This window comes from Camelus dromedarius, chromosome 19, assembly GCF_036321535.1.
Source record: "Camelus dromedarius isolate mCamDro1 chromosome 19, mCamDro1.pat, whole genome shotgun sequence".
Taxonomy (NCBI): Eukaryota; Metazoa; Chordata; class Mammalia; order Artiodactyla; family Camelidae; genus Camelus; species Camelus dromedarius.
The window spans coordinates 28,914,148-28,927,663 of NC_087454.1; the positions used below are offsets into that span (position 1 = coordinate 28,914,148).

A 13,516-nucleotide genomic window follows, 5' to 3' on the forward strand; every position below is an offset into this window, starting at 1 on the left:
AGGTCACGGCTTCTAGCAACCTGACAGGCGTTGAGCTGAGCCGCCGGCGCGATGGACGCGGAGAGCCTCCTGTTATCGCTGGAGCTGGCGTCCGGTAGTGGGCAGGGCCTCAGCCCAGACCGTCGGGCCTCGCTGCTCACTTCCCTTACGCTGGTTAAACGCGACTACCGCTTCGATCGGGTCCTCTTCTGGGGCCGCATCCTCGGCCTCGTTGCGGATTACTATATCGCGCAGGGCCTGAGTGAGGACCAGCTCGCACCGCGCAAGACGCTGTACAGGTGGAGGCGGCGCCCGGGTGGGCAGAGGCCGCAGGGGGATACCGAGGGGAGAGCCACAGGGGACCGGGAATGAGGGGGCAGGGTGCGAGGTAGGCTCAGAAAGCGCTGGGCCTGCGGGGTCAAGGAAGAGGGTGGGCGAGGCCTGAGAGGGCGGAGCGCTGGGAGGACCAGAGGGTGGGGCGCCAGAGAAGCTTAAAGACTGGTGGGATAATAAGAGAGGCAGGGCGAGAACGGAGGCCCAGCAGATGAAAGTTCTTGAAAAATGGAGACCCGGAGTAGAAGCCAGGTGCAAGCCTGGAGTGGACCTGGGTTTTTAAAGAGTTCAGTTTGGAGAAGGGTCTTAAGCCCAAGGCGGTGGTGTGGAGGTGTTTAAGTGGTAGAAGTAATGGGACTTGTGACTGAACGGGGGAAGTGAAGAAAAGGTCAAGGTTGACCCTCCCAGCTTAGGTAGCCAGTTAAATGCTGGTGTCAGTGGGAGAGAATCTAGGAGGCAGGACTAGGAAGGCCTAGAGACTTTGGTGTGGGTGCCTGGAGGGCGGGGTGGTAAGGAGGCATATTGAAGTACAGATCCGGAGTCCAGAAGAAAAATTGAGACTGAAGATAGAGATTTGAGACTCATTTTATTCCATAAGTTTTTATTTCTTTGGCACTTACTATGTGCCAGGCATTGACCTAGACACCAGGAATTTAGTGCTAAATGAGACAAAGTCCTTGTTTTCAGGGAGTTTACATTTTAGTGTGTGTGTGGGAGGAGGGGAGACAGACAATAAACAAACACGCATATACTGCATACACTTAGCACTGGTGCTAAGTGCAAAAAGAGATAGAGAACGCAGGGTGGGGTACTATTTTAAATAGGGTGGTCAGAAAGATGCTCCATATCACTAATTAGCAGAGAAATGCAACTCAAAACTACAATGAGGTGTCACCTCACACTGGTCAGAATGGCGGTCATTAAAAAGTCTACAAACGATAAGTGCTGTAGAGGATGTGGAGAAAAGGGAGCCCTCCTACACTGTTAGTGGGAATGTAGTTTGGTGCAGCCACTATGGAAAATAGTATGGAGAGTCCTTAAAAATCTAAAAATAGAGTTGCCATATGACCCAGCAATCCCACTCCTAGGCATGTATCTGGAGAAAATGCTAACTCAAAAAAATACATGCACCCCAATGTTCATAGCACTATTTACAATAGCCAAGACATGGAAGCAACCTAAATGTCCACTGACAGATGACTGGACAAGGTAGTTGTGGTATATTTATATAATGGAATACTACTCAGCCATAAAAAATTAAATAATGCCATTTACAGCAACATGAATGGACCTGGAGATTATTATACTAAGTGAAGTAAGTCAGGAAGAGAAAGACAAATTCCCTATGATAGCACTTATATGTGGAATCTAAAAAATGACACAAATGAACTTATTTATAAAACAGAAAGAGACTCACAGGCATAGAAAACAAACTTACAGTTACCAAAGGGGAAAGGGGTAAATTAGGAGTTTGGGATTTGCAGATATAAATATATATAAAATAGATAAACAACAAAGTCCTCCTGTTAGCACAGGGAACTATAATCAATATCTTGTAATGGCCTATAATGAAAAGAATATGAAAAAGAATATATATATAAATGAATCACTATGCTGTACACCAGAAACCGACACAACATTATAAATCAATGATACTTCAATTAAATAGATAAACAAATAGGGTGGTTGGGGGTGGCCTCTCTGATGAGGTAACATTTGAGAAGAGATCTGAAGCAACTGAGAGAGCTATGTGTTTGTCCTGAGGGAAAAGAATTCCAGGCAAGTGCAAAAGCCCTGAGGCAGGTGTGTGCTCAGTGTATTTGTGGAGCCCTCTAGAGCCTAGTGTGGCTACAGAAGAGTGAGTGGGAGGGACCACTGCAGGACATGAGGTCAGAGAGGGCCTGAGACAATCATGCAGGGCCTTGTAAGGGCATTGTAAGGACTTGGCTCAATGGAAGGTCACTGTAAGGTTCTCCTTAGGTTTCAGCAGTTGGGTACGGACTAGACTGAAGGGGGAGCAGGTATGGACATGGGGAGACAGATGCATTAAGAAGCTACTACAATATCTGGGCAAGAGTAGATGGTGGCTTGGACCAGGGTGGAAGCCATGGAGGTGGTGAAAAGTGGCTGGATTCTAGATAATCAACTAGGGAGTAGCTGAGGTTCTGGGCATCAGGTGCGTGAGACTGCAGAGAGAAAAAGAGGAGTGAGAACTTGTCCCTGGAAATACTTAAGGCACTAGAGGAGGGAGAAGGGAGATGTCAAAGGAAATAGAAATGGGAATGCATTTGTTGGCTTTTAGGTTCCATGGATGAACTTTTGAGCAGTTTCTTGCGTGTGGGGGCAGAATCACGGTGCAGTGGTCAAAGAGTGAAAGTGATGGGGAGGAAGGGCTCCTGCAGGGCAAACTGTTGTTCTAGATTATGGCTCAGAGAAACTATGGTTGGGGAAAAGGAGGCAGGGAGAGGAAAGGGGCATTTTCTGGAGGGGCAGGGATGTGAGGGGTGTTGTTTTAGAAGGACCCAGTGGAGAGTGGAGGGAGGAAACATGAGCAGAGACCAGGATGGAGACACAGACCCTGCATGGATGAGGGAGGAGCAGGAGGACGTCTACTGGCAGGACGTGAGAAAGAAGGGACTGGGCTGGCGAGTGCCTCCAAAGACCTTGGAGGAAGAGAGCTCCCTGAGCCCGGGCTGGGCTTCCCTGAGAAGAGGGGGGAGATAGCCATGCTGTTGGCTCAGCAGGCAGGCTGAGCATGACCTTGGGGCCACCAGAGCAGAAGCACCAGCAACTGAGGAAAGTTCAGCTTCCAGAAATTCACCCAGGATCTCACAGTCCAGTTATCTAGAAAGAAGCTCTCGGAATCTTGGCATACTGAAGCTTTTTTAAAAAGTTGGAAAAAAAAAAAAGCTGAATTTGCATCACATGGGGGTGAGATGCCCCATAGGTACTTAAGGTTTCTAGGGGGAAAGGTGTGACTCCTGACAGCTTTTCTTGGGCCTTACCCCTTGGGAGAAGATGGGGGGCAGGAAGCCTGGGTGAGAGGGGAGGTGGAATCGGGGTGATGGGGATGTCGTTGGCAGCCTGAACTGCATGGAGTGGAGCCTCTTGCCCCCTGCCACAGAGGAGATGGCGACGCAGACTTCTGTGGTGAAGGGCCGCTTCATGGGGGACCCGTCGCATGAGTACGAACACACTGAGGTGCAGAAGGTGAACGAGGGTGAAAAGGTCTTTGAAGAAGAAGTAGTGGTGAGTGAAGACAAGAGGAGGAGGAGGAGGGCCTGAACGAAAAGGGCCTGGGCCATTCACATCCCAGCCCACTGAAAACGGGGGCAGCAGCAGCTGTTATCATTACCGCCCCCGTGGCTGGTTGGGCCTGAAATGCTGGATGTGTGTGGCCCTGTGCTACTGTGCCTGTCTCATCATTGTATCCTCACAGCTCTGGGAAGTTGGTACATTACTCTCCAGGTGGTGGAGAGGAGGAAACTGAAGTGTAGAGAGGTTGAGTGACTTGCCCAGGGTCACACAGCTCCTGAGTGAAGACAGGGTGGAAAGTGGGTGGGCAGCTCTTGTGGGAGCCAGGCTCTGGGGTGGGGGCTGGGAAGAAGGGGTCTGTGCTGTGCTCTGGGGTAAGGGGGTGTGCACAGGTGCTTATATTTTTGTATAAACTTTAATTTTAGTAGATAATACAGTCATGTGGTTCAAACTTCAAAGGTACGAAAAAGAATATAGTAAAGTTTCCCTCCACCTTGTCAACCAGTCACTCGGGTTCTCTTTTTGGGGGACATTAATATAGCTGTTTTGTCTGTGTGTGTGTGTCCATATCTTGTTACTCAAAGCACAATCTGGATCAGAAGCATCACTATGCCCTGGGAGTTAGAAATAGAGAATCTTGGGCTGGCATCAGGGTCTGAATTTTAACACATTCCAAAGGGATTCAAATACACATTAAAGTTTGAGCTCTGCTTCCAGAGACATTCTATATAAATACAAATCTCAGCCAATCTCGACATATTCTTTTTATCTTAAAAAAAAAAAAGGTGGCAGGTTATGCACATAGTTCTGTACCTTGCTTTTTTTCAACTAACCATATATTTTGGAGATTTTTTTCTACATCAGTACCCTGAAGAGCCTCCCCATTCATTTTACCATCCTGTGAGTGTACCATATTTAACCAGTGTCTTATTCATGGAAGCGTAGGTTTCCAAGTTACAGCTCTGACAAGCAGGGCCACAATGAATGACCTTATGCACGCATCATTTCCGATGTGTGGGCTCTATTTGAAGAATCAACTCCTAGAAGTGGAATTGTTGGGTCAAAAAACAACGAGCTCAGGTTTTGAAACCAGACAAAACTTGAGATTCAAAACGCAGCCTCTGCTCTTGAAGCCAGGTGATGCCAAAAGTCTGGGTCTGGGTGATGCTTTATTGCAACCCCTTGCCCACCTGACGAACTTAACCTCTCCTCAGTTTTATTTTCTGTAGAATTGGGATAATTATATTTACTTTGCAGGCTTGTGCAGATTAAATAAGGTGACATATTTAAAGCCCCTGGCCTAGACACCTAATAAGTATTAGTTTCCATCTCCTCCTTGGTAAACAAGTCTAGTCAGCAGCCCATGGGAAATAGGTGGCTGGGTGACTCTGGGGGCCCCTGGTGACATGTTTTCCTTGTCAAGTGGTGCTATTTCTCAAACATCTCTATGAAGTCCTTTTGTTCAGGGTCACCCTTGATATTGATTATAACCAAATTTCATCTGCATAAAAATGCTATAGTATGGGGTGATGCTTGAGAAGTAATGTTAAGTCAAAGAGCAGAATATGAAACTATATAAACTGTAACTCTAATTTTCCTTTGAATATATGCGTAGAGAAAAAGAACAGAAGGAAGTATACCAACATGTTACCAGTGATTACCTTTAGGAGGCAGGATTAGAGTGGTTTTCATTCTCTTGGGTATATTACAAAATATATCTATATTACCCAAATATCCTACAGTGAGCATGATAGCTTTTATATTTTAAAAAAGCAAAGGAAGCAACATTAAAATATGATGAGAGAATGGTATGTTTCCAGTAGGGTACATGAGAAACCATTAGTGGTGTTTGTCCCCAGTGACGGCAGCTGGGGAGCCAGGGATGAGGTGAGAGAGACTGCTTTTTTCTTTTTTTTTAAGTTTTAAATATTGCACCAGTATGTATTACCAATTTGAGGAAGGGAGGGGGAGAGAATGAGGGAGGGAAAGCGAGGACTCACCCATCCTGCTTTTCCATGGACCTGGCATCTGTGCTGACCCCAGTCGGACAGTCACGCAGAGGGCACTTGCACCAGGGGTGACTGGGCACAGTGCCCTGGCAGGAAGACTCATCCCCTGTCTCCTCAGGTCCAGATCAAGGAGGAGACCCGCTTGGTGTCTGTCATTGACCAGATAGACAAGGCTGTGGCTATCGTCCCTCGAGGCGCTCTCTTTAAGACCCCTTTTGGATCCATAAACGTCAATCGGACCTTTGAAGGTGAGCTCTCAGGGGCCTCTCTCAAGGCCTGAAGGTGTCTCTTCCCAAGCATAGTCAGACAGGTGTCTGGGAGTCCAGGGGAGCCTTCCTACTTTCTCAGAGAAGGAACAGCTGTGGCTGCATCACTTGGGAGGATGTGCCCAATGGCCTGGCATCAGCACTTGGCACAGGTACCCAGTCCCTGGACCCTGATTCTTTTGTGCCTGAGGGTAGGAGAGCCTCTGGCTGCCAGGGTCCGGGGCTTTGTGTGGGGCTGGGCTCCTGACCTTTCCCCTCCTTCCTCTTCTGTAGCCTGTCCTTATTGCAGGACCTGGGCCAAGTTCAGGCGGAGGGAACACTGCTCCCTTTTCGCCCTTTAGTTCCCCATCAGTAGTTGACTGAGTCCTCTACAAGCCCCTCTGTGAGGTTCCCAATCATAGAGAAAAGGGGCTGTGGGACTTAGGGCTGATCATCCCTTCCTACCTGCTGCCTCTTAGGCCTGTCCTTGTCCGAAGCCAAGAAGCTCAGTTCCTACTTCCACTTCAAGGAGCCTGTTGAGCTGAAGAACAAGACCCTGCTTGAGAAGGCTGACATGGACCCCTCCCTGGACTTCATGGACTCCTTGGAGCATGACATCCCCAAAGGTAACAGCCTGTTACTTTGAGAATGCTGGATCTGCCCCCAGCTCAGAGCAGTGGGCCAAGCCACCTGCTGTTCTTCTCTGAGTGAGTTGGACTGAGGGCCTGGGTGGGAACTGGGAGTTCACCATGGGACCTTGAGGGTGGAGCTTCCCCAGGGCTCAATACAGGGCTCCGCTCATAGTAAACAGGTAGTAAGTGAGGACAAAAGGATTGATTGTTCCATGTGCTTCCACAGACAGGAAGTCTCTCAGTGCCTCTTTTGATTTTCATATCCATCTCGAATGGAGGCAAGTTGGGAATCTCCCCCACCCAAACATCTCTGAAAACATCCCTGAAATACTAGTTACACATACATCTCAACTGTTAGTTTCAGAGTTAGATCCAGTGCTTGGCACATAGCTGGTGCTCAGGGAGTGGGTGCTGACTGACCTGCTAAAGAAGTGAGTTCTGTGCATTTTCTCCCTGCTATGTGTGTTTTACTTTTTAATCTTAAAATGGACAACTTCAGAGCCTTCCTGTGCTTCAGGTCCCACCTGGCCCAGGCACATAGCCAGCAGTTGGTGGTGGGATCACAGAGACCCCAGATGCTTCCCCTGAGCTTTGCCAGTAAAGTGTGTCCTGGGAAGATGCTCTTACTTGGATGCTACATCCCAGGACAGGTGCCAGGTTCTGAGCATTTGGGAGCCAGACCCAAGGCACTGACGCAGTACCCCTGCTTCTTTCCCTTCCCATGCTTGGTGCTCTGAGAACTGGAGGGCTCTGTTGTTGATGACAGCAATAGTAATGATAATAACAACTCCTAAAAGCAGTGACACTGCTTATTGTGTGCCAGGCACTATACTCAGTCCTTCCCATGCCTTATCTCATTGTAATCTTCACAGCTGACCTAGGAGGTAGATACTATTATTATCCCCATTTTACAGGTGAAGAAACAGGCTCAGAGAGATAAGCCCAAGGACACAACTAATGTTAGAGCATTAGACTCCAGGGCTCTGCCCCTAACGGAAGTGTCACGTAGATGGTGTTTTTCTTTTAAGTGGAGAGTGGCGATGGCAGGACAGTAGTCACCCCCACCACTAGGGGGAAACACTTCTAAGAAGCAACGAGGAACCCCTTTGGGCTGGAACTCAGGGTACGGGTGTGATGTCAATAGCGGTTAAAGGCAAGGGCTCTGGAGTCAGAAAGCCTGGGTTGGAATCCTGAATCTGCTACATACTAGCTGTGTGACCTCAGGGAAGTCCCTCAATTTCCTTGTGCCTCAATTTCCAAAAGGGGAATAATATGTTCTATCTCATTGGATTGTTATGAGAATTAAATAAGTTAATACTATACAAAATGCTTATGATTGTGCCTAACATATTAAGGACTGAAGTAAAAATTAATAATTATTACTTATATTATTTTCAGTGGGAAGAAGGCCTTACTGAGGTGGGTTGGGCAGGCCTAGAACGGCCTAGATGGCCAAGGGGTAGGAGGCCTAGACCAAGGCAGGAGCTGCTTGTGGCTTGTGAGCAGGTCTGTAATAATAAGGCAGTGGTGCATGGATGGATGGAGAAGGGGAAGCCAGGGATCTGGAGGCAGTTTCAGGTCTACTGCAGTGCCCCAGGGGCCTGGGCCATAGGATCCCTGGTGGGTAAGGGCTGCCAGCAAAGAGTGGCTACTCTGGCCTCTGCCACATGGGGGTGCCAGAATCAAGCCTCCCTGAACATAGAAAGAGGGTCCTGGACCTTTTGGGGAGATGAAGGTTTATAGGGGCTTGGGCATTTCTCACTTATCAGACATACTTTCCAGACTCATGTTACCTCCACCAACTCTGCTCGCATCCTGGCTAGGACCCCGAGGGGGCTGCACATCCCCTGCTGATAAAGGGAGCCAGGAACACTGTGGCGGGGGGCCCAGCACCAGGGGCTGAGTGGTGGGCAGGGAAAAGTCCTCCTAATGTCCTTAACCTGGGGGCAGCAGCCCCTCCTCCCTGATTCAGGGTGTGGCTGGAAAGCCTGGCTCGGTGCTGACCTTTCAGCCTTCACACCTGCAACAGAATGTTCCAGGGCCAGCAGACGACACACTCCCTCCAGTGCTCGGTGACCAGGAGTGCCTCCTCCCCCTGGAACTTCATCCTTTGTGCAGTGGGAGGGGCCAGGAGGGTGCTGGGGCCTTTGCAGCCATGACCAAAGCTGACTAGACAGGGTGTGGGGGCCAAACAGTCTTCCTAAGGGAACCCCACCAGCCCTATCTGCCATGCACTTGGGATAAAGGGGACACGCAAAGCAGCTGTCTCTCTCCACAGCAGGGGATGTGAAATACAGAGCTTTGGGGTATTCCTAAAGGATGCTGGGGCCAGTCAGCAAGTGAATTAATCAGGCCCCTGGGAGGTAGAGGATCTGGACCCAGGAGGTGGATGAGTTGCAGGGGCCTGAGGCCCTAGACTTCTTGCCCTAATGGTGGGCCTTAGGGCTGAAGGATCAGCCAATGATTCAACACCCTAGTCTTCCCCAGTATGCTGCTTTGTCCTTAGTGCTGGAGCCTTGGGAGCTGAAGGTTCCTGGCATCTTGTGTGTGTGTATGTGGCCTGAGGGGAGGGGTGCTCCCAGCCTGACCCTGGGAAACATCACAGCTTCTGGGGCACTGGCTCCTTTCCTCCCAGAGCCACCACCAGAAAGCCTCCAGGAAGTCAGGCCCAGTTTTTTTCTCATAATGGCTTGATGGAGGCGTGGGGTGGTGGTGGTGGTGGTGTAGAAGTGTGGATGGTCAGGGGAGAGCACTCTGATTTTGCTTCCAGACTCCCTTCCTTATTGCCAGTGAAAGAGCAGGAGCTGCTGGGAGGCTGCCCCACCTGGCAGACAGCAGCCAGGCTACTAAGTAGGGCCAAAATCCCACGTTAGAGTCCCCTGGGACACCAGCACTGGCTGGTGGGATGGAATTTGGCAGCTCTTCTCTGCCCAGGTAGGGTCACTGTTTCCTTTCTGGGTCTGAGGGGAACTTCGTGTCACCTGTGAGCAGGGATGGTTTAGGCTGGCCCTGTCCCTGGGACTCCTGCTGTCTGCCCATGGGGTAGGCCAGGAGCTCAGCAGCTGGTGCCTGGGCCACCCTTGGCTGAAGAGAAGATGGGGTATTTCCTGGGGCCACTAATGCCCTCCTGAGCCATCCTGCTCTGCAGAGTTTTGTGGGAGTAGGTAACTTTGAGGGCAGAACTATCCTCCTGGTAGACACCAGGCAACAGCTAAGAGTTCTCTGAGCCTGGGCTGCAGCCAGGTGATGCAGAGCTCCAGGTCAGGATGCCAGGTTTCTCAGCAGTACTCTGCCATTCAATGCTCTTTAATCTTCTACTCCATCAGCAAATACCACTGAGCAGCTACAACATGCCAGGCACTGGGGATGCTGTCAGGAACAAGGCAGACACCGTCCCTGCCTCACAGAGGTTTTGGAAAGACCAAATGAAATAAAGGATGGGAAGTGGAAATGTAAAACAGAAGGTGCCTCACAAAAAAGGTCATCGGTGTCCTGCAAAGCAGAGTTGGGGTGGAGGGCAGAAAACCTCTCCTTGCACCACTCTGGGCTGTAGCTGACAGCTGACTGCCTGGCACTGGGCTGCTGGGGCGCCAGCACAAGTGAGTTCTCAGCAGCAATGCCCAGTTCAGGCAGCAGAGGGCAGCAAGTGGCCTGCCTGTCTGGAAAGTGGCCTTTAAAATGTGGTTGGGGAGGGGTTGGGGATAGGAGAGACAGTACTGGAGAGGGGTGGGGAATGTGGTGTCCGGGTGATCAGCCCTTCCTTGGCGGGTGTGCAGGTGGGGTTCCTCCCGCCAGTCTCTTGGAATCCTGGCTGACAGGTGCCTCGACCTTCTAGACCAGAGGTCTGGCCTTGCCCATCAATTAGACAGGTTACTCTTCCACCTGTAGCCCCCCACCCAGTGCCCCTGGACAGCTCTGAACCCCAGCCTGGTTCTCCTCCTCAAACTTAATCTCAGAGCTGTGTTGCCCTTCTTTCTGGAAGACAGGAGAATGTAATGATGAAGAGCATACACCCAATTGAGGTTTGAAAACCAGCAAGGTGGGTGAGATCCTCAGGGCCCAGGACACCCAGGACTTCCTGCTGATGCAAGAGGCCCCGTTCCTTATTTACTAGTGTGTATCCCACTACATCCTCAAAAAAGAGAGCTTGTGGAGAAGAGTGGCCACCAGGGGGGCGGAGGGGAGGTCTGAGGAGACTTGGAAGAGAGGAGGGGCTTTGAGCTGAAACAGCAGGGCTGCAGGAGGCTGCTTCCCCTGAGTCCTAGAGGTTGTGGCTGGCTGGGCCCAGCCTTTCCAGCATTTGCAATAAGTGGGTGAAGGTGACAGCAAGTGCCTGGCTTCCCAGATAGATGCTATGTGACTCCTGGGACATTAAGAGTCTGTTTCCTGAGTGACAAGCTGAGCCAGGGACAAGGAGAGGACTGGATTGTGACAGGAATGCAAGGGAGGGAGAAGGCAGTGTCGGCTGGCCGGTCCCTCACATGCTGTTTCTGTAGTCTGCCAGCACCCTTCAGCCTGCTTGGCACTGCCCCCCGCCCCGACGGGGGCACTATATTTTGCTAGCATCTCGACCAGGTTCCCCTAGCTCCTGGCTGAGGTCGGGGGAGCTCCTGCTGATGAGCCTGGGCCCCTCATCTACTGGAAGCAAGAAGTAGCCAAACCCTAGCTGGGGAGACTGGTGCCAGGGGAAGCCAGGACCCAGCCCTTGCCCAGGATGTGCCAAGGCGCTGATGACAGGGAACTGATAGAATGGTCAGGGTTGGGGAACTCCCGATTCCAGTTCTCTGGGGGCAGTGTTTGGCCTGGGCACACTGCAAGCTGCCTTCCCCAGGTGGGTGAAGCTTGACCTTCTTCAGTTTGAGGGGGCTGTGACTGTGGGCTCTAAGGGCAGGGACAGACTCCCCAAATGATGCTCTGGACACTGGCAGGGAGAACTAAGCAGGGCTATCTTCCTAGGGGTCTGTGCTTCTGGCCAAAGGCTGAATGCAGCGTACTGGGAACACTTCGTTCTGTCACACCCCATTTCCTGTGACCCCTAGGCCATCTGTTTTCTGGAATGAGTGAGTAGGAGGCAATAGGCTAAGGCCTCTAGAACTCTGCCAGCAGGTCTTGGAGGTGGAAGACCTCAGGTACCCAGAGAGGAAAGCTGTAGGAGCTAGAAGAAATACTCCCTTCTCTGCCCAGGAAAGACCCCCCCCCCCCAATCCCTGGCAGTGCCCTGGCCAGAGCTCTGATAACCCAGGAACACACTTCTTCCTCCTTGATGCTGTCTGGCTGGCACTGAGCAGGCCTGAGGGAGTGGGATCAAGCCCACACTGTGCCTTCCACTTCATCTCATGGTTGGTGGTGGCACTTGCTGCAGGCCACCGCACAATGCTGAGGTGGCCTCCAAGTGGCATCCTCCTAAGCAAACCAGGGGCAGATGATCTGCATGCAGCCAGAAAGCTCAGGCTTTGACCTGGGCAGGTGCTGGCACCTAAGCAAGGCTGAGCTGCCATCAGGGCCAGGGGTGCTTGGTGGTCAGGTCTCTCAGATGCAGGGTGGCCCCCTGGTGGGTGGGGCCTGATTTGTGAGGCTGCTGGGTGTGGAGTGACCAGGGTGGGCCATGGTTGGAGGAGGCCTGGGGGCAACGGGGCGGTGGGAGCCAGGCAGCCGGGGCTGAGCTGGCAGCTGATGAAGGCCTCGGCATAGCTCTCAGTGCATCACTGGCTGGTCCGGCACCAAAACCTTCAAAGCATTTGCCTTTCTGGCAAGGCCTGGAGCAGAGCTGCGGCTGGGCCGGGGAGAGGCCTCAGTGCGCAGGGGAATAGAAGCTCCAGATCTGCATCCAGAGGCGATTTTCCCAGGCTCCTTCCTCCCACACAGCGGCTCCCTCCCTCGGTTCTGGAGCTGGATCAGGCCCTTCCCGCCAAGTCCTCATGGCTGCACAACTCAGCCCCGGGCTGGGCTGCTCCCGTCTGGGGAGCAAAAAACCAGGGCAGAACCCAGGACAAAGGCTCATTAGCTGCAGCCCAAGTCCCCTCCCGCCAAGGATGGCTCCCAGGCTCCCAGCTGCCAGAAAGGGCTATTGAGCTGGGAGGCCTGAAACGACCACACTTCTACGTGAGTCTGGTCAGGACTGATCCATCTCTGAGAAGAGGCTTCTGGGCCTGGGGACAAGGGCAAATGGTAAGTAGAGGCAATGCGTGCCGGGACTGAAGGCCACTAGTGAGCACCCTTAGTGCAGGGTGAGAGGGAGCCTTGAGTCTCCCTGCTCAGCCCCAGCTCCCCTCCGCCTGTGGACTGTGGATTCAGCTGCCTCCCCCGCGCAACCTTTCACTAGACTTGCTGACAGGAACAAAATGGACTGCTTTGAATTTCACCTCTTTTCATTTCCTCTGCCCTCCCTCTGGAAGTGGTTTTAATGAGCAGTGAAATGGCTCAAAGGCAATCAGGAGGAGTAAAGTGCCGGGATAATTAATTAAATTGTCTTCCCTGTTCCCAGTGGAACCTTGACGCCCAGGCCTGGCTGCTTGGGGCCTCTGCACACCTCGCAGGGCTCCTGCTGCACAGCACCCAGGCCCTGCCTCCTCCCCAGGGTCCTGGAGCATCCAGATGGAGAGGGGCAATGCCCTGGTGGTGCTGCGCAGCCTGCTCTGGCCGGGCCTCACCTTCTACCACACTCCCCGCACCAAGAACTATGGCTACATCTACGTGGGCACCGGCGAGAAGAACATAGACCTGCCCTTCATGCTGTAGGAGGGCCGCCCAGGAGTCTCAACAGTATTTTCATAAACTCCGGTGAATCTAGTCTGCTCACTCTGTGGTGCTGCTTCCCCCCATCTCCGCCTCTATCTGCTGTCCAGGCTGAGGAGAGGCTCAGCTCTAAAGCAAGTGGCAGAAGGTGGGAATGTACACTAACGAGAGAATGGGGGGAGGAAATGTCTGGGGGAGAAGGTGACAGCCAGGAACCCTTTGAGAAAGGCAACTTCTTGGACTCAGAGAGCTGTGCATGGGCCCGACAGCCCAACTCACCTCCTCCTAGTAGCCCTCCAGGCTGAAGAGCTAACAGTTGTCAATAGAG

The 13,516-nt window shown here is 51.9% G+C and overlaps 1 protein-coding gene across 3 annotated transcripts; it reads left to right on the top strand.

Moving 5' to 3' along the window:
- Positions 1-13,242, top strand: RSPH9 (radial spoke head component 9). 3 transcript variants are annotated; one of them, XR_010376905.1, is made up of 5 exons: positions 1-278; positions 3,396-3,561; positions 5,695-5,824; positions 6,301-12,621; positions 13,031-13,164. XR_010376905.1 is itself a non-coding variant. In XM_010979531.3 (5 exons), the coding sequence occupies exons 1-5, from the start codon at positions 52-54 to the stop codon at positions 12,946-12,948; spliced, it is 681 nt and encodes a 226-aa protein (XP_010977833.1). In that variant the 5' UTR covers positions 1-51; the 3' UTR covers positions 12,949-13,164. The 3 variants fall into 3 exon arrangements, 2 of the variants coding, with proteins under 2 accessions (XP_010977833.1, XP_010977832.1); XM_010979531.3 differs by having other exon boundaries at positions 6,301-6,447; positions 12,938-13,164; XM_010979530.3 differs by having other exon boundaries at positions 2-278; positions 6,301-6,447; positions 13,031-13,242.
- The last annotated feature ends 274 nt before the right edge of the window (positions 13,243-13,516 follow it).